The 19836-nt window shown below is 37.1% G+C and overlaps 1 protein-coding gene across 1 annotated transcript in view; it reads left to right on the top strand.

Annotated features, from left to right (window-relative positions):
- The window catches only part of PolA1 (DNA polymerase alpha catalytic subunit), a 662965-nt gene that overhangs the window by 247431 nt on the left and 395698 nt on the right, over positions 1-19836 (top strand). Inside the window, exon 16 of the mRNA XM_090387531.1 lies at positions 10070-10154. Coding sequence (XP_090243657.1) covers positions 10070-10154 — 85 coding nt within the window. The remainder of the gene's footprint in view (positions 1-10069; positions 10155-19836) is intronic.

Below are 19836 nucleotides of genomic sequence, written 5' to 3'. Positions count from 1 at the left end.
ATAAGTTTCCAGAAAAACTAAAGGAAATAATTGAACGTGAAAATTTTCCACCAAATTTGGTGTTCAGTGTTGACGAAAGCGGTATGTTCTGGAAACGACTACCAACAAAAAGTTTCATTTCTATTGAAGAAAAACCAGCTGCTGGGTTCAAAGCAGCCAAAGACCGTTTAATGTTACTCTTTCGATTGAATGCCTCTGGCGATTATAAATTAAAATTGTTATTAGTTTACCATTCAGAAAATCCGAGGGCGTTAAAAGGTAACATAAAAATGAATTTACCTGTAATATGGAAAGCAAATAGAAAAGCGTGGGTTACCAAGGAGTTATTTACTGATTGGTTTGTTAACCGTTTTTGTCCTGAAGTAAAACGGTATTGTCAAAAAAAACAACTTTGAAGAAAAAGCTCTTTTATTGTTAGACAATGCTCCGGGACATCCTACTGATCTTAACACGTTGGACACATGCATTCCTGTCAAAGTTGTGTTTCTTCCAGCAAACACAACTTCCCTGATTCAACCATTGGATCAGGGAGTAATAGCATCAACTTTAAAGCTTATTATCTGCATCGAACATTAAGCAATTTAACTGAACTAGAGGATAAAGAGGAAATGACAGTTAAAACCTTTTGGAAAAACTACACCATTAAAAACGCAATTGAAAACATTGATAGTTCTTGGAAAGAAGTCACTAAGAAATGCTTAAATGGAGTTTAGCGCAAAATATGGCCAGAAGTTGTACTAGAAGAAGAAAATAACATCCAAGAAATTAGAAATGAAGTTATCCAGATGACTCAATCAATAGGTTTCGAAAATGTCGATGAAGAGGATGTTAGAAGTTTATTGAATGCAGAAGATGATGGTTTTTCAGTGGAAGATTTAGAAAACCTTGTTAGCAACGAAGACAAAGATAATGAAGACGAAGTTAAAGAAGTTCCTGCCGAAAAAGTGTTAACAACCAAAGATTTAAAAAGGTGCTTAAATGACATTAAAAACGTTTTAAATTTTTTTAGCGAAAATGATCCTGATTTAGGAAGAAGTGTTATTGTTAAGCGATCAGTGTTAAATGCAATAACTCCGTATAGGCAATTATTAAATGAAAGAGAAAAAAGCATAAGTAATCAACTTTAGACTCATATTTTAAAATGTGATTTCACTTTGTATGTAAGTTGACTGTTTATTTAATAAAACTTTTCTTTGTTCGAAAAAAAAGCTTTTCATTTTCTTTACGTAGGAACGTATCCCTATTCTGGCCATAGTATTTTTACCTCTGAAAACGAAGTTTCGCTTAACGAAGTAATTTCGTGGAACGCATCCTATTCGTTATTCGAGGTATGCCTGTAGTCTTTTCTCCAATTAAGAAAAGCCATTTCGTAGATATTTAGAAGTTGGGGCAGCTGCCAATAAAAATTTTTATACCAAATCTGTCTGGTTTTTTGGCCATATACTGGGTGAATTAGCATCTAGCTTTAGTTGGAAATATATTTTCACCATATTTCTGAAGCTAAAGCACTTTATCATTTCCTAGATACTCCTTCCTTGAAGAACATTGTCGAATCTGATGAACCACTTAATTCACAAAAGTTGTTACATGACATTGTATCACGAAAATATTGAGGCCCTCCAGTTGCCCATAAACCATTCAGTTCTAAATTTCTAGCACCATCTGCTCTGTGAGCTGAAAGTACAGCGATAAAAGCATCACGTTCTTGAATGTATGTAGACGAATTATACATTTGGTCGAGCAATAAGAATATTATTTATTTATTTTATTTTTAATGCAGATCTTGAATGAAAGGAGCCCAAAGTTCAAAAGGGAGCTTCAAAAATGCTTAGTTCCATACGACGAAATTTTCAAAGATTTAACAAGCAAAAGCAAACAAACCCAGATTATTGATTTTTTAAAGAGAGCAGAAGATACACCAAATATAGGACGGTGAATTTTTGTTAACAAAATAGTGTATTTTTGTTAGCTTTTGGAATGTAGCCCCTCTTTTTGTACTTTTTCTTAGTCCTGTATAACAGAGTTTCGTACATGACATTTTATAGGAACCTAACTATTCGTGGCACCAGTGAGATGATCTAATTGAAGTGAATGGTTTGAGGAAAGAATTGTAGAATAGATGTGCGGAAATTTGCCTTTAGCCAGCCGGTGGTTGATAGTTGGAACAAACTTCCATCTTTCGTATTGGAGGTCGAAAACTTAAAGTTCAAGGCAGAACAACTAGACAAACATCTGGAGTGAATGAATGGGGGAGATGGGAGGGTTTTTTTTGTTTTTTTTGACTGATGCTATAACCTTGCTTTCTTACATTGACTATCTGATTGGCTCTGTATAACAGAGTATATCTGTATAAAATCCACTGCACCCACATCATGTTTTAAGGGTAAGTGAAATCTGACTTTGTTGTTTTCAAATTCATAATTTCACCATAGAGAGTGTTGTTTTCAAATTCATAATTTCACCATAGAGAGTGTTGTTTTCAAATTCATAATTTCACCATAGAGAGATGCTAGAATGGTAATTAAACAGAAAGGAGGCAGAAAATGCATCAAAAGTAAAGAGGACTTCAGATATATTCTGTAGCCCAGGAGAGTAAGATTTTGGTTTCGTTTGTGAATTTTACCTTAATATTAGTCAAATGTTAAATAATTTATTTTTCATTGGTGCATGAATTAGAAGATGGAATCGAGAACAGAAGATGAAAAATATTTCTTCTAGGTTTATTTATTTAATATAAATAAATTCACAACAGATGTGCATAAATTTAATCCCATTAAAACCAATTTAATTTTTTTTGTATGTGTTTACATTCTCAACCTATTGCTAATAACGGATGTGGAAAGGTCAGGGAATGACCACTGCATATTCCCGGAGCAATATGACCCGAGTTGCTAATGCTCCTAAAAACCAAATAACAACAACAGCTTTCCTGAAATCCAAGTATATGATATCAAAATTATTTTTTTGCATCCAGTTCCTTTGTAACCACATCATAATATTCTATCAAATTTGTCAGACAAGACTTTCCCTTAACAAACCCATGCTGTGTCTGAATTATTGCTGCAGTCTTGTCTAGATGATTCTGCAATGCATCTTTAACCAGTGACTCCATTATTTTACCCAGAACAGAAGTTAAACTAACTGGTCTGCAATTACTTGTGTTACCCTTCGATCCCCCTTTGTGAATTGGGGATACATTTGCACATCTCCAGTCTGTGGTGACTTCCCCTGAGACCAAGGATGGATGCTCTCATAATAATTATAGCGAAGGGTTTACTTACTTCCTTTGCCACCTCCTTTAATATAACTGGATAGATCCCATCCATCCCAGGTGCCTTTCTTATGTTTAACTTCAACAATTTCTGCTCCACTTTGCTCTCAGTTATTACAAAATCATTAAGCACCCTGCTACAATTTGATAACCTTCTGGCATTTTTAAACCTTAATAACTCCTCATGTGTAAATGTAGATGCAAAATGCTCATTCAGTTTGTTTGCTATCTGTGCAGGATCATCAACAATCGAACCATCAATATCAAATGGACCAATCAGATTCATCCCCTTCCTTTTAGAGTTTATATAAGTAAAGAAATCCTTGCTGTTTTTCTTAGCATCCTTTGCCAAAGATTTCTCCTAATCTGCCTTCGCCTGCTTAACCTCCTTTGTGACTTGATTACAGACTAGCTTATATCTGCCGACCGGGCTAGCCGAGTGGGTAAAGTACCTGCCCGGCAACCCAAAGGTCGCGGGTTCGATTCCCGCCTCGGGCTTGGATCACTGTACTGCAAAAACCTTTGGAGGTGCAATATGGCCACAGAAGCCGATGCGCCAACAACTACCGAATCAAAAAAAAAAAAAAAAAAAAAAAGCTTATATCTGCCATAGGCTTCTGTGTCACCTGATAATTTATATGCATTCCATGCATTTTTCTTCTCTGTTACGAGTCTCATTAGTTCATTTGATAACCATTTAAGCCTAAACTTTCAACAATATTTCTTAATAGGTATGAAACTTTTAGTAGCTTCCATGATTAATTCCTTGAATGCTTCCCACCTAGAATTTGCAATTGATCCCACTGTACAGAATTTAAAAACTGTCTGAGACCACTGTACTCACCTTTACGGAAGCAAAAACCCTTTCCTTTTCCCCTGATGGTAGTTACATCTTTAAGTAAATCCCACATCAACACACTGTGATCACTACCACATAGTGGTTCCTTTATCTGCAGATTCTTAATGCATGAATAATCACTGCTGATAATCAGATCAAGAGTATTACTCCCTCTAGTTGCCTCTCAAAGATGCTCTGTAGAAAATAGTCATCCAATAAATCCATAAAAGCTTTGCTATTATATGAGTGACCAACCCACACATTCCAATCAATATCTAGGAAGTTAAAATCTCCCATTATAAGATATTCTGATTTACTAGCCCAATCTATTTCTCTATACAATTGTTCATTGTACTCATTCGAGTTAGGCTCCATTCCGCTGCTTTTTCTAATAGAAGTAGTGCCAGAATCACCTTCACCTCTGCCTGCAACTACTTTTATCTTTTTAGTCTGTGGATCCCCCCCCCCCAAAGTAGCAGTTTTCCAACCCACCCAACACTGCCTCGATAGCATCAGCAAATATTCTTGCACCCTTTCTATTTAAGTGTATCCCATCCCCATAGAAGTAGTCTCTCCTGTTAAAAAGCATAGACCACACTGAAAAAAATTCTGCCCCTTGAGCCTTGCACATTCCCTCCAGGGCCGAATGTGCAAGGTTAATTGTGGATGTTGAAGCCTGTGGCTGTGACGTATGTGAACGTTGCCAACATTTGTCATTCATCAAAATGGTTGCATTAATGGTAGGGTGGACACAACATCCACTGCTCCTGTTGACTGAGGTATTAGAGCATGTGATGTTCAACAACTCCAACCAGGCACGTCGCCGGTAGTGGTGGGGCCTACCTACAATCATGACATCACAGTGGGTTGCCCAGAAGTGTTCGGCCCTGGCCGAGTGTTCTATGTCCACTAAGCAGATGGCTCTTTCGTGTTCTGAAAGTTTTTTTCCAAGCCATCTTCCAGTTTCTCCAATGTAGCAGCTAGTGCAGTCACAGCAAGAGATGCGGTAGACTAGACCACTTTGTAGTAAGGTGGGAACCGGTGTTTTCACTTTAGGGATGAGGGGTCGTAACTTTCTGCCTGGGAGTTGTATGCATTTTATCCCATGTGATTTTAGTACCCTAGAAACCTGTTGTGATAGGTTTGGGTAGTATGGGATAACGTCGGATCTTACGAGGTGTGGTTATCCCACCAGTACCCTTGACAGGTGTGACCTACAGACACATGACCATGTAGCGACTAACAGGAACATCCAAGGTAATGACGCAACTTTGAATGGTTGAGTCATTACTACATTCAGAAAATTCAGGTCATGGCAGCATTTACTGCATTGGCTGCCCATTTGGCAAATGCTGTATCATTCAGTCATATTGCAAGTTAGTGCCGAAATGAGCACAGAAGTAGCACTTGGAAAACAAGTAATATTGTTTTCCAAAATGTTAACTAAGTGTACATTTTAAAGACCAAACAGCTCCATATGCTCAACATAGCCCATCATGGCAGGACATAATAACACAGCCTGATCTCCATCATAAATATCCTCTCCCCTCCATTTGCCCTTCTCAGGAAAATTAATAGGAATTCAGTATTTCCCATTCCTGTTCAAGAGCCCTGTAACAACTATTCACTTGGTATGTTAATTTTCTCTTATGAGCACTTGCAAGCCTGATTAGGTCATTAAGGTGAGCCACAAAGAAGGTCATCCCAAAGCCATTCAAAGGACACTCAGTGCCACATGATTGTTTTCACACTCATTCAGAATAATACCTTCAACAGCAGCTTATTTATTTTTCACTGTTGAAAAGGACATAGTGCTGATTGTCAAGCAGTACCCCCACCAACTCCATGTCAGTCGAAAAGGACACATTTTCCTTCCAGCGCTCAGGTGAGGCACACCTCTCATTGGGCACCACCAAAGCAATCATCTAAGCAATGAAAGAAAAACTGCTGAATAATAAAAATAATAGGAAATGAAATAAAAAGAAAAATGGCTTGCACGCAGTAAAGTGTTTCCTCTTATGCAAATGATTACTGTTTATCATCAGTGAAAGCAATCTTGATAGGTAGTTTCCATAACACATTGTGAGCTGTTAAGATCCATTACATGGATCTTGTCAGAGAGGTTGCTAGATCCATTACATGCACCTTGTTAGTATTATTGGTTGCAGATAATGCAAAAAAAGCAAGCTTTTCAAGTATCAGTCAAAAAAAAAAACTACCTTCCCACATCACCTGTCCATCTCCTGCAATAATTTATCTAGTTCTTCCAACAGATGGAAGTTTATCCCAAATATCAACTACCTGTCTAAGGGCAAACTTCTGCGCATCTGTCTTGCAACCATCTTTCCTTAGTTTGAATTTATGCCCCCTCATGTGTGTAGTCTGAGTAAGAGGAAGAATGCCATCAGTATTAAGCTTGCTCAATCCATTGACTTAAACACCTTAATCAGATCACTTTGTAGGTTCCCAGTCTCCAGATGCTGCAGTTTGTAGAACTGAAGCCTTTCTTCCTGAGACCACCCTTTTGTTCTCTTCACCAATCTCATTGCCCTTCTCTGTACCTGTTCCAGCAGAATTTTGTCCTTCCTAAAATGAGGCCTCCAGACCTGTATGCAGTATTCAGATGCGGCCCAACTACTGCAGTGTACAATGAGATAATCAGCTCCTTATCCCTGCTAACAAAGTTCCTGTATATCATTGACAAAACTTGATGGGGCATCCTAGCAGCCAGTCAGTACTGCTCCAAGAACTGCCTATCTGACTGCACAGTTACCCCCCAAGTCTGTTTCATTTTTCACTACCCCGAATAACATACCAACTGTGGTAGTATGATACAGTTGGTATATTAATCTGGGATTACTACTATCTTGTTGACCCATAATGCCACAGCAGAGTTTATGATAATTGTTTTCAATATTAATTTTGGATGGATTTTAGTGTTTTTCAACCCTCACATTTTCGAACAAATGGAGTTCATATAATGTGATAGTTTCAAATACATCATTCGTTAAAAAAAATAATAATAAAAATAAAAATACATAAATTTTAAAAAATCATCACAAGTATTCCATTTGGATTAGAACAAGAAATCATCTTGTTCTAAGCTTCTCATGTTGGTGCACAATTGCTGATGTTTGTTGTATTGGCTATGCAATCCTCATAGAACTATATTAAAATTCTGAGAACGTAATTCACCATTTTACCCGGGAAAGGTTTTAGTGCACTCAGAATCCACATGCTAAGTGCATTATGAATGAATGAATGAATTAATTAATTATTAATTTTTTAATGAATCTAAAAGCTATTTCTTGGCCAAATGCCTAAAAGTATGAAGGAGTTTGTTTATGCATGGATAATGAACACACATTTCTACTACCAAGGTAGTTTTAATTATATTTCATATTGTGAATACCTTTACCATGAGTTGCCATGGTATTGCACTAACTCGAATAAAAAACGCTATGCCTATGGAGAAGACTAATGTTACTTATTTTCATCAGATATCACCACCGAGATGGCACTGTTTCGAAACTTATTGGCTTCTCATCAGTGGGTTGTCAGGTACCCCGTTGTTGCAATAGTGACAACCCAGTTATGAAGTATAACTCCACAATATGATAGATGCCTGATGGTGTGCATGGTTTAATCTAAAAGTTATTTCTTGGCTGATAGCCTAAGAGTATGAAGGAGTTTGTTTATGCATAGGTAATGCACTCTCATCATTTCTACTACCAAGGTAGTTTTATTCCATTGTTTTAATTATATCTCATATTATGAATACCTTCGCAGCGTGTTGCCATGGTATTACACTATTTTGAATAAGTAATGCGTCACCTATGGAGAAGACATGTGGCAGAGAAGAAAAATGTGTGGGATGCATATAAATTATCAGGTGACACAGAAGCCTGTGGCAGATATAAGCTAGTCAGTAATCAGGTCACAAAGGAGGTTAGGCAAGCGAAGGCTGATTATGAGAAATCCTTTGCAAAGGATGCAAAGAAAAACAACAGACTTCTTTATTTACATAAACACTAGAAGGAAGGGGATGAATCAGATTGGTCCACTTGATGTTGTTGGTTCGACTGCTGATGAATCTGCTCAGATAGCTGACAAACTGAATGAGTATTTTGCATCTACATTCACACATTAGGAATTCTGTAAGGAAGGGGAGCACAGAAGTTTATTAAACTCTAACAGGGAGCTAAATGATTTTGTAATAATGGAGAGCAAAGTGGAGGAGAAATTGGAGTTAAACTTAAAGGCACCTGAGGAGATTGAATCTATCCAGTTATATTGAAGGTGGCAGCGAGGGAAGTAAGCAAAATAATAATTTTGAGGTAATAATTATGAGAGCATCCTTAGATTCAGGGGAGATTCCCATGGTCTGGAGATGTGCAGATGTAGCCCTAATTCACAAAAGGGGTTGAAAGGGTGACACAAATAATTAGACCTCTGATGTCATACACTTGGATCCCAGGAAAACTTTTGATACTGTTGCACATGGAAGACTGCTGTACAAATTGGTGCATATAGCATTAAGGGCAATTTGCTGCAATGGATAAAAGATGACTGAGTGGGAGATGGCAGAGAGTGGTAATAAATGGACACTGCTCTACATGGACTAATGTTATAAGTGGAGTCAGCCAGGGTTCAGTGCTGGGCCCATTGTTGTTTTGTATATTTATCAATGATATTGATGAAGGTAAATCAGCCTTAATGTCCAAGTTTGCAGTGATACAAAAGTTGGCAGGGTTGCTAATGACAGTAAAGACAGTATGCTACTGCAACAGAATCTAGAAAAGTTAGGCAGATGGGCTGAGAAGTGGCAACTGAAGTTTAACATTAACAAATGTGAAGTACTGCATATGGGTAGCAGTAACCCAAGAGAAATGTACCAACTGTGTGGTACTACACTCAGGGAGGTGGAGAATGAAAAAGACCTGGGGGTAATTGTGCAATCAGATATGAAGTTCTCTGAGCAGTGAGGATGGGCTGCCAGAGCCGGTCATGGAGTTTTGTCAGTGATGTATAGGAATTTTTCTGGGATAGACAAGGAGGTGAGTATCCCTTTGATTAAGGCAATGGTCATGCCACACCTTGAGTACTGTATACAGGTCAGGAAGCCTAATTTTATTAAGGATGTACAGTTCCTAGAACGAGTACAGAGAAGGGCAACAAGACTGGTGAAGGGAACAAAGGGGGTATGCTTATGAAGAAAGACCTAAATTCTGCAAATTGCAGCTTCTGGAGACTAGGCACCTGCGAGGCAATCTGAATGAGGTGTATAAGGATGAATTAGCAGGCTCAATGCTGATGGGATTCTTCCTCTTGCTCATATTACAAACCTGAGGGGGCATAGATTCAAACTGAGAAGGGACAGTTGTAGAATAGATGTGCAGAAGTTTGCCTTTAGCCAGCAGGTAGTTGATTGCTGGAACAGACTTCCATCTGCTGTTGTGGAAGTTGATAGCTTAAATAAATTTAAGGCTGAACTAGACAAATATTTGGAGTGACCAGATGGGGGAAATAGAAAGTGTTTTTTTTTTTTTTTTATTTGTGGCTGATGCTTTATAAGCTTGCTTTCTTATAGCATATGCCTCAATTAATGCTAAGACTAATATTCTGAAGTTATACTTCATAACTGGGTTGTCACTATTGCAAGAACACGGTACCTGCCAACCCACCGATGAGAATCCAATAAACTTTGAAATGATGCAGTCTTGGGTGGTGGTATCCACTGAAAATAAGTAACATTAGCCTTCTCCCTAGGTGAAGTGTTATTTATTCAAGGTAGTGCAATCCCATGGCAACTCGTGGAGGTATTCACAATATGAGATATAATTGAAATGATGCATTAAAACTACTTGGTAGTAGAAATGATGTGTGCATTACCCATGCATAAACAAATTCTTTCATTATTGAATGAAATGATTTCACCATTTGTTTATTTAATTTTTTAGATTGTAGCTGCTTCTTGTCTTGTTCATCAAGAATTTCATATTGATAAGTCTGCTCCTGAACCTCCATATCAGTATCATTTCTGTGGCAAGTATCTGGAATTTAGTTTGATATCATTACTTTATTTGATTGTTGCAATTAATTAAGAGTTTGTTTTTTGTAATAGACATGTTTTAATAATAATTCAAGAAATCCCTCCCTCCTATATTCCCTGAAACTTGGAGATGTTCATTGTATTTAGAGTAGTTTGTGTCTAAACTTCTCTAAATGTGGATAACCTTAAACTTGTGGTATATTTATATCTTAGGTTCTTGTTATGCCAGCCAAAAGAGAGAGAGAGATTTACCTTTGATTTATTTAGCTTTGAATTTTCCCAAGCTGTTGCCAGCTTCAACTGACTAACCAAGGTAGTAATTTAATTCATTAATTTACAATTTGCTAGCTAAAAAGCAAACTTCCTGCAATCCAGTAAAATTATAGGGGAAGAGTTCTAGTAGCACTTAACTGTGATTCTTACAGCACAGACCGAATTTAATGACAAATGAAAGGTGAGCTGTTTCCTTATAAAGTTGTATAGTTTCAGCTTGCAAGGTTGGAAAAACTTAACCTCATTAATTTTACTGTCCCCACTTAGAGCCATTGTAGATCTCGATCAGTTCATCTCTAAGCTGTTTAGATTAGATCTGTATGGTTCCACTGTATTAGACCTATCTCTGCAATAACTGAAACTGAGCCTGACTGGCATTATTTTCACTTGGGGCGGGGGGGGGGGGGTGATTAAATGACATTAAGAAAATTTGTATTACACTTCCTTTACACATGTCAGTTATAATAAAATACTTGGCTTTAGATTAAAATAAATCAAACAATATTTTGTTGTATTGCATATTTTGTGTTTGTGTATTGCATACACAAAAATAACAAAAAAAAATAAAAAATAAAAATAATAGTTAATAACAAAAGTTATTTATATATAATTAATTTTATAAATTTTTTAGTAAGTTGCTGTGCAGAAACAAGATATCAGCAGTTTCAGGTGTGTTCTTCTTTCGAAAAATTAAACCCCTCCCTTTTTCCAGTAAAGGAGGAGGAATATACTTGACAAGGACAAGGCAGAACCATATAACCTAAAATGTTGCCTTCTATATATTGACCTGGATATATACTTTATAAGTTACCCATATCATTTAATTTGCCAGAATTAGCAATCACTGTTCACCATGAGGGGGGGGGGGATGTGTCCACCCATTTCCCCAGCTCTGATTTCAAACTTTAAAAACACATTTTCATAATTATACAGGGTGTTTCAAAAATGATGGTCAATAATTTAAAGGTGAAAAGGAAAAACTAATATAAGTAAAAAAAGTCCCAGTGAACATTGGGACTGCAAATGATCCATTTTCGAAATGATGCACATTTTCTGTTAAGATCCGCCACTGACTATGGGAGCACTAGTTTAGCAAAAAGCTGTGAATCCTTTGCTAAGGGTGGTTTTATTAAACATAAGATAATACATTTTTAATTTTTGGTTTCAACACCACAGGATTTTACAGATGTTACAGGATGTCCTTTCTAACACCCTTTCTCAACATTAGGTGTTATGCTTCTGGGCCTATCTGCTCGTACTCCATGTGTGAAGTGCTCATGTTCTCTAAGGTGTTGATGTACCCTGATGAATGTGTACCTGTTCGGCTGCCTTCGCCTGAGAAATCCCTCTTGGTACAAACGTGCAGTCTCAAGTGCACTGCTGTAGGCTTTATCATACATGAAGTGCATGTCTGCATACTCTTCGTTGCTGTAGCCTCTTTCGATGTTGACTATCCTTGGACAAGTATTAGTATGCCTGCTACGTCTCAGAGCATTTAGAGAGGGATACAGAGAGAATAAGCATAACCTAACTTAAACAAGTCAGTTTGGATCCCAACTCTGTATAGTTCACCTTGTCACTGGTAGAGCCCAACTAGAAAAGTGCAATATCTCGAAAACAATTCACTTAATTCACTTAAGGACCCATGTTTACTAGGCCTTTTTGCATATTATAGTCTGTACAGTTCACCTTTAAATTATTGACGATCACAATTTTGAAACACCCTGTATAATCTATTCCCCCCTCAAAAAATATGTACTCTTATTTTTATTAATCGTGTACTCTGTCAGTTTTTCTCAATTATATACTCAATTATTTTATTTCTCCTACACTTTATATCTTTGACTTGGGCCTCGTGGCCTAAGTTTCCCGTGCACATAAAAATTCTGTAAAAATAGTTTTAATGAACCAGTAAAAAAATGAAATGCAGATGATTTTGTATGTATGACAATAAATAACTTTCCGAAGTTATATAGTAATTCTGAATTTACTGCAGTGAATGTAATCCTAAATTCTTGTGATCTACAAATTTTTGGAAACTTTTATGACATTCTTCTTTCAGTTTTGTGCCGACACTTTTAGTGTCAATTCAATTTATAACTTCAAAGCACTGATGGCAGTTTTCATAATCGGAAGTAATATAATAATAAGAATAACATCATATTCAGAAATCAAAAAGGGTTTCTACAGGTTTCTTATTTTTGACTACTTTTCATCTCTTGACAATGCAATATTGGATTGGTGGGGGGAGGGTTAAAATAGTAATTTAAAATGTAGACAACTAATCATATACTTTAGGTGAATGTGTGCAATTTATAAAGATGTCTGTAGGGAATAGTTTTGTGTGTAATTCGAGTTGTACAAAAATATGATACACACCTGATAGTTTAGTAAATAATGTTACTTAGAAGAAGAAAAATCCATAAAAACATTTACTTTATGAGGGAATATATTAATTTTGGTATTATTTTATTAAATTATTTACATTCAAAAACTGAAATGCACCTGCCCAACAAACCACACAGTTTTTGAATACCCATGCCACGAGCTTTCTTCGTGAAAAGGTCCAGAGGCATTTTGCCTCTAGATCTTTTCATGAAGCTCAATAGCTTTCTTTTTTTAAGTGTGGTTTCCAACTATGGTAACAGTATTCTAAATGCTGTTTCAGAATTGCTTTGTACAGTGTGATTATGAGCCTTTCTATTTGTGCAAGAAAATGTTTGATAAATCATATCGAATGATTTATCAAATATATACTTTCTATACTATATAAAGGACATCATGTCTTCTTGCTTATCTCCTCCAAGTTTGTAAGTTATTTTTTGGTTGTTATTTCCCAAGTGCAAGATCCAGCATATATCAGAGTAGAATGTCTGCCCAGTCTTCACTCTCGCCACAGGTGCAATTTGGGTCATCAGTCAGCCCTAAGGAGGTTAGTTTTGCCTTTACAGAGATGTGACCTGTCAAAATGAATGTTGTAAAAAGTCCAGGGACATACCACTTAGTAGTAGTTGTGTTAATTTTGATTTGTGGACCTCTTCTTATGTCCAGATTGCATTTTAGAAATATTTGTTTGGTTTTTTTTTAGGCGATATTTTGGTCAAGTGCATTTGTGCCCACTCATGCAGCTGTAAGAGGGCAGCATTTGATCTGTGCTCCACAACTACTCGTGTGTTACCTTTTACAAGATAAACCATGTCATCTGCAAAGGCAAGGCTTTCCACAGGGCCCAGATCCAAGGCCCGAAATTCATCCAGCACAGTGTTCGAGAAGAAAGGGCCAAGGATTAAATCCTGCTGGCAGCTTTTAGGCACATCAATTCCTGGAACAATGTCAATTCCTGGAACCTTGTGCGCAGTGAGACACTTCTGTCTGTAAGGTAGCTGTTTATTACCTTATATTTGTTTTGTGCAGAATTTGCCTGGCAGATTCTCCTAAGGACACTATGCCACAAGAGTGAGTCAAATGTGCCAGCAAAGTCGATAGAGATTGCCAGCATATATTTCTCCTCTGAGTTTTTAACTGTTATCAGTAGGTGACACATGACCTTCATAGTTGCCCTGCTAAAAACCACACTGATTGTTGGAATGTAGACCTGCTTCTGCATAGTATTGACTAATCTACTATATACAGTGGATTCCGGTTATTTGGGCCACCAGTTAATCGGGGCAGCCGTTTATTTGGGACAAATCATAAAAACCAGAACCCAATAGAGAAAATATCCAGGGTTTACTTCGCTTAATTGGGACAAAATGCCGTTTAATGGGGGAGGAGACCGTAGCACTGGAGATTACCCTACGATTGTCTCCGACCGTACCACGTAGTTTGGTCGGATTTCTGGAGGTCACAACCATAAAACAAAAACAATTAGCAGTCACCTGTTTATTGAGCTTTTCTGTTAGTGAAATCTATCATAAACGGACAGTAAACTCGATCTTATTGAATTTGCGATAATACCGACAGCTGGAATTCTGAGAGTTATTATGGTAAAATGTGTTTGCACTTCCATGGAATCTTCAATCATATAAAAATAATAATTCTAAGGTAATAAAGGGTAAATTTGTGCTTAATATATCTTTACTTTTATAGCCTGTGGATAATATTCCTCCTATTTTCGATAATTAGAATCGCTGTTTAATAAAATTAAAATTCAATTCACAAACGTAATCACAATGACCGGTGCTTACTGCACATCGTATAGTGAATGGTACTTTACTATGGTGAGTTCGTCGTAACGTGATTTGATTGTGCACTGAACTAATTGTAAAGGGGGGGGGGGTACATTGCATTTTTAACTATTTACGTGAAACTTCGGATAATTGGGGCAGCCGCTTAATCGGGCCAAAATGCACTAGTCCCGATGTGTCCCAAATAACCGGAATCGACTGTATTAGTCTTTTGTACATTTTCACTAGTACAGGGAGTAAGGCTATTTGTCTATATTATTTGGAATCAGTAGGGGGTTTCCAAGAATTAATCTTAACACAGCTTTTTCCATATTTTTGGGAATATACCTTCTGTCATACAGTTATTATATAGTACTATTAATTTGTCTGGTGCTGTTTCCCCTAAGTTTTTGATAATCTCAACCTCTAAGAGTCAAAACCTGGGCATTTTTTGGTTTTAGATAGTGCTATTTCTAACTCTTGTATAGTTTCAATACAGAGGTTCAATATTGGCATTGTCGTATTGTGTTTTCATTTATAAGGTCTAGCTAGGTGGGTGAATGATACCCAGTTTCAGTCTGAATAATACTGTCTAGGATGTTATTTATAGAATCTGCCCAACACAGGATTGGGGTTCCATCTGGTTTGACAGTAGTTTCTAAGACATCTCTTGGCAGCTTGTTGGTCCCTATTCTGTAGACAACTCCACAAGGGTTGTTGTTTCCAGTAGTTCCCACCAAGTGTCTCCAGCATTCCTTTTGCTTTCCAAACTTTTGCTGTAAAAGTTTTCAAGAGACGACGAGTTCTGCTGCAAATGGAGCAAGAACAATGCTGATAAAATTAGCTGAGTACCTCATGGCACATCAGATTTTCTTGAGTGAAATGGATGTAGCACATTCAAGTTTTTCTTGACTGAAACTGATACCTGTAGAATGTTTCTGTCAGCTGCAGCAATCAAACTGGAAGAGGTGATTAACCACAGGTGACTCTCGTGTGAAACTGACATCTTCTATTGGTTTTAGATAGTGCCTCTATCTAAAACACCTACTACTCAAGAGGATTCCTTAAAAATAGGAACCATGCAACATCATATTGAAAACAATTTCAACTATGCCGTTAAAGTTCCTATAACATTTTCTTGAATGATCCTTGCTGCATGAGTTGATCCTCTGACTAAATCATACTGAAATTGTAATTCCAAGGTGTCACCAGTTCCTACAACAGGATGTCCTAAGGTGAGCTGTTTCATTTGTCAATCATTTGATTACAGCAAGACAGTTTCTTGTGCTGCTGATGACGCCGTGTGATGCAGTTCCTGATACTGCAGGCGTGAGATTTGGCAGCTGCTAGATAATCACTAATGATTCAAGAGGATTAGTACAAATAGTCCAGACAAACATCCCTAGTTATGCCATATTCCATCACTGAGTGCTCTTTCAAGGTGGTGTATTCGAGGACAGGTGCTTTCTTGAGTGGTATTTCAAGTCCGAGTACTCGGCTAGGATAGGCGATTCAGATTGTGCATTTCATCACTGATTAGTCTTTTAAGTCGGTGTACTGGATGAGTCGATTGGAAATGTCAACCTCTAACTAATCATATTTCAACATTTATGAAGATGATGCATTTACAATAGATCTCTGTTCATCTTCTGACTACAGTTTCCTGATGAGAATACTTTTCTGGCCTGACTGTAATTTGCTTTGGAGAATACTTCCATGGTGTGGAATTCAGCTTTCCGGGTAATATTTCATTTTTTAAAAAGACTTTTCTTTCTCAGACTGGACATAAATTGTATGCACTGACGGCAATTTCTCACTAGCTACTTTCCATAGCAGGGACTCCAAATTCATTTTATATGCACTGCAGCTATACTTGTGCAGGAACATGACGTGCAGAACTTCAGTATCTTGTAATAGAGCGGGAATTAGTGATGGAAGTCTGTAAATATCTGTATAGTGTTGTGATTAGGATGCCAGGAAAACTGACTGGGACTGCATGGTACAATAAATTTAACAAAAAAAAAAAGAAAAAAAAAGTCCCATATGTGAGGGCTGTATCCTGATTCTTGAGAGTTCTATAATTCTATAAGAATCTCTCAGTGCATCCATCTCATTTTGTGGGCAAGATGTTTTGTCTCTGAAAATTTTTCCTTGCCTGGTGCACCCTTATCCTAATCATAGTCGGTTCAGGGCACCACTAGGGGATTATCTGCTTCCTCGGTTTTTTCCATGGGATAGACAGGTTTGCTGTTTTTAGTAAAATATTTGTCCTAGTCGGCCATTGTTCGTTCAGGCTACAGTTGCCTTATCTAGACCACTAATTTTCCTGTTTATGCAGCTGAGCTGTTCTGCAAAATGTTCTGCAAAAATCTACCAGTTTGCCTTTTTGAGGTTATACCTTTAAATATCCAACAAAGAGTGTTGCATTGTTTGTAATTGCCTATTTAGTTTGAAAGTGATGGCTCTATGATCTGATGTGGTCCAGACCGGCTGGACAAACCAGTCTGTAATTTTATGAGCTATTGAATTGGTGGCAAGAGTAACATGTCATTCTCCCACATGGTACTGCTAAAAGTTGGGAGATTATTTGGTAGGTTTAGCACTTGAAAGGGTGAGATGGCAATACAATCTAAAAGTATCTGGCTGTTCTGTGTGCCTCCTTAAGGCATAGCTCGTGCGGCTGTGCCTTAAGGCTGACTGGCAGTTGACATCAGCGCACACTATGATATTGCAGTAGGTAGCAAGCCTATGGGGCTGTTTGTAGGTATTCATTAGCTGTATTTATACCTTCACCTGGTCTGATATATAGTGAAATAATGTAAAACTGTCCTACAGCATTGGTGATATGAGCACACACTGCCACTGGAGAGCAGAGGTGACCTACCTTTGTGACTGTAAGGTCAGTATTTTTAACTATTGCTGTAGAAGGGACACATGAGGTGTGTTCTGTTATTTTAAAACCCCTTGGGTATCCTTGAATCCTACCCATTTGTGTGTAGGTCAATTTGAGTGTGATCTGATCTACAACAGCTCATGCTCTTTGAGCATTCAGGTGGATGAAAAGTCGCATTTATGTTTTCAATCTGGCCCATAGTCGGCCCTAGATTATATAAGTTTTACCATTTTTTTAAAACAGAACATTTATCATCCGTGATACTATGTGTGTAGTTAGTCAGCCGTTGCTGCCTTACAGGTAGCACATTTTGGCAGTTCTTGTAATCATGGCCAGTGACTGCACAGTGGCCACAGACAGGGGAATTCTGACTGCAGTCTCTGACAGTATGACCATCATGTAAAGCTTGCTATCCAAATATTAAGCCATTTACATAAAGTAAGTGAATTATATTTAGTATTAATATAAATCAAAAATAAGACTAAATGACAGTTAAAGCACTTCTGTATGGAAAGAATTCCCTGAATTTATGGCTAGTACAGACAGTGTAGACTCTTTGTTGTTCTTGTAGGTTTTTCCAAATTCTTGGTGACACTTCCAGAAAGATATTGAATTGCCCATTTCTTTTGTTTTTTGTCCCATTTTTAGAAGAAATTCTTTGGCACCAGTTCCATTATATTAATAAAGTTTTTATTTTAGAAATTCAACATAAGATCTCTTTACAGAGTTGTCACAGGGATGTCAAATTTAATGATGTTGGGGTTCCTGCCCCTTTGCTTTTCTGTTTGCAGTCCCAGTTTTACTACCTCTGGGTTGGTTTCAATCTTTTTTTAACATATTCTTTATTTGTTATTTCAATTAAAACTCCATTATCTTTTATTTTTCTCATGTTATTCACTTTTATTCCTTTCAAATGAGGTTTTAATTTTCTCATGACAGTATCCCTGACTGCCTTGCTGGATTTGTATGTAGAGTCAGGCTTAGCCTTTAATGATTGTTTGTTCTTTTGCCTTTGGTATTTCCTTAGTCTTATTGTTGGTTTTTTAAGTTTTATGAATCTGCTTTGGTGGCCTTTGCTACTTGGGTGTAAGTCAAAGTATTTGTTTATAATTATTCTTCTCTTCAGTCTGTTTCCCCTTTTGCTTTCAATACCTTGTTTTCTGTATTAAGTTCAACCACTCTGTGTTCCAAAACAGACCAGCAGTTCACTATCTGCAATATTTTTGCAGATGTAATACTATTTGTCTGTTTATGAAGGAACTCTTCTAGGAACAGCTTCATTTCTTTAATTTGTCTTATGGGATCCTCTATCTGATTTATAAGCCGAAATTTCCTCTCTCTCCTCTGTTTTTGTTACCTCTGGCTCTACATTATCATTCTCCTTTTGATCTGTATTTTCTATCTGGTTTTTGCCTTTTTTTACACTAAGGTGACCAAGGGGACAAGCTTCTAAGTCGTTTGTAGTTTCTTCATTGTTTAGCACCTCTATCTTCACAATCAGGCAGGTAATTCAAGTCAGGATCACGATCAATATTTTTTGAGTTTTCAGTTTTTTCTTTGTTTTGGTCTTTGCCAGTCATTTTGCTGTTATTATAGTGTGCCACATATACAGGGGAATAATTTAAGGCATTTTTTATATTATGCAATGTTTTCTCATTTTGGCGGTCTCAAAGAAAAGTACCCTTATATGCAAGTATATATTTAACGTAAGCTGAAATTTCATATTTCCCATCACAAATAACATGTATCCAGCTATTTTGATCAACAGATTTATCCCAATTTTAGGAATTTTGGGGCTATCGAATCTGGAATAGTATAATCGCTAACGCTGTAACAATTGTACTGTACATAATCATTTCAAAAAACCAACAATAGCTAAAAACAACTATAACTAACAAACTTACCTGAATAATACTAGTTGTTTTCATCTGTACACAAAGTTTACATCAAGCGGAGCTTCATGCTAATGCATCCATTCACCTCCGTGACCGCAGCACCCTTATCTAGTTGACCAATGTGATTTAGCTTTTGCCTATGTTATTGTTAACCTATGCAAAGAATACTTAAACTACCCCCCTAACGGAAAAAACTTGATAACAGACTAGTTTATGTTTATTGTAAGGCTTTGTATCTACCAGTCAGTCCTCGTATAACACATGTTTACATTACACGAATTCGATCATACATGATTTATAAATAGGGGAACGATATCTTATATAACACGAACCGAATTCGCTTATGCACGATTCGCCTTTGTGTTTACAAGAAATGGCAGTCGAACGCAGAATCACCCCAACTGAACGCAACACGATAGGAATGAAGAGAAGATTCTGAAACTGTATT

Source organism: Mastigoproctus giganteus, chromosome 1 (assembly GCF_048544385.1).
Source record: "Mastigoproctus giganteus isolate SK-2022 chromosome 1, ASM4854438v1, whole genome shotgun sequence".
Classification (NCBI taxonomy): domain Eukaryota; kingdom Metazoa; phylum Arthropoda; class Arachnida; order Uropygi; family Thelyphonidae; genus Mastigoproctus; species Mastigoproctus giganteus.
Note: the sequence above shows the minus strand (reverse complement) of the source record. Positions and strands in the feature narration are given on the sequence as shown.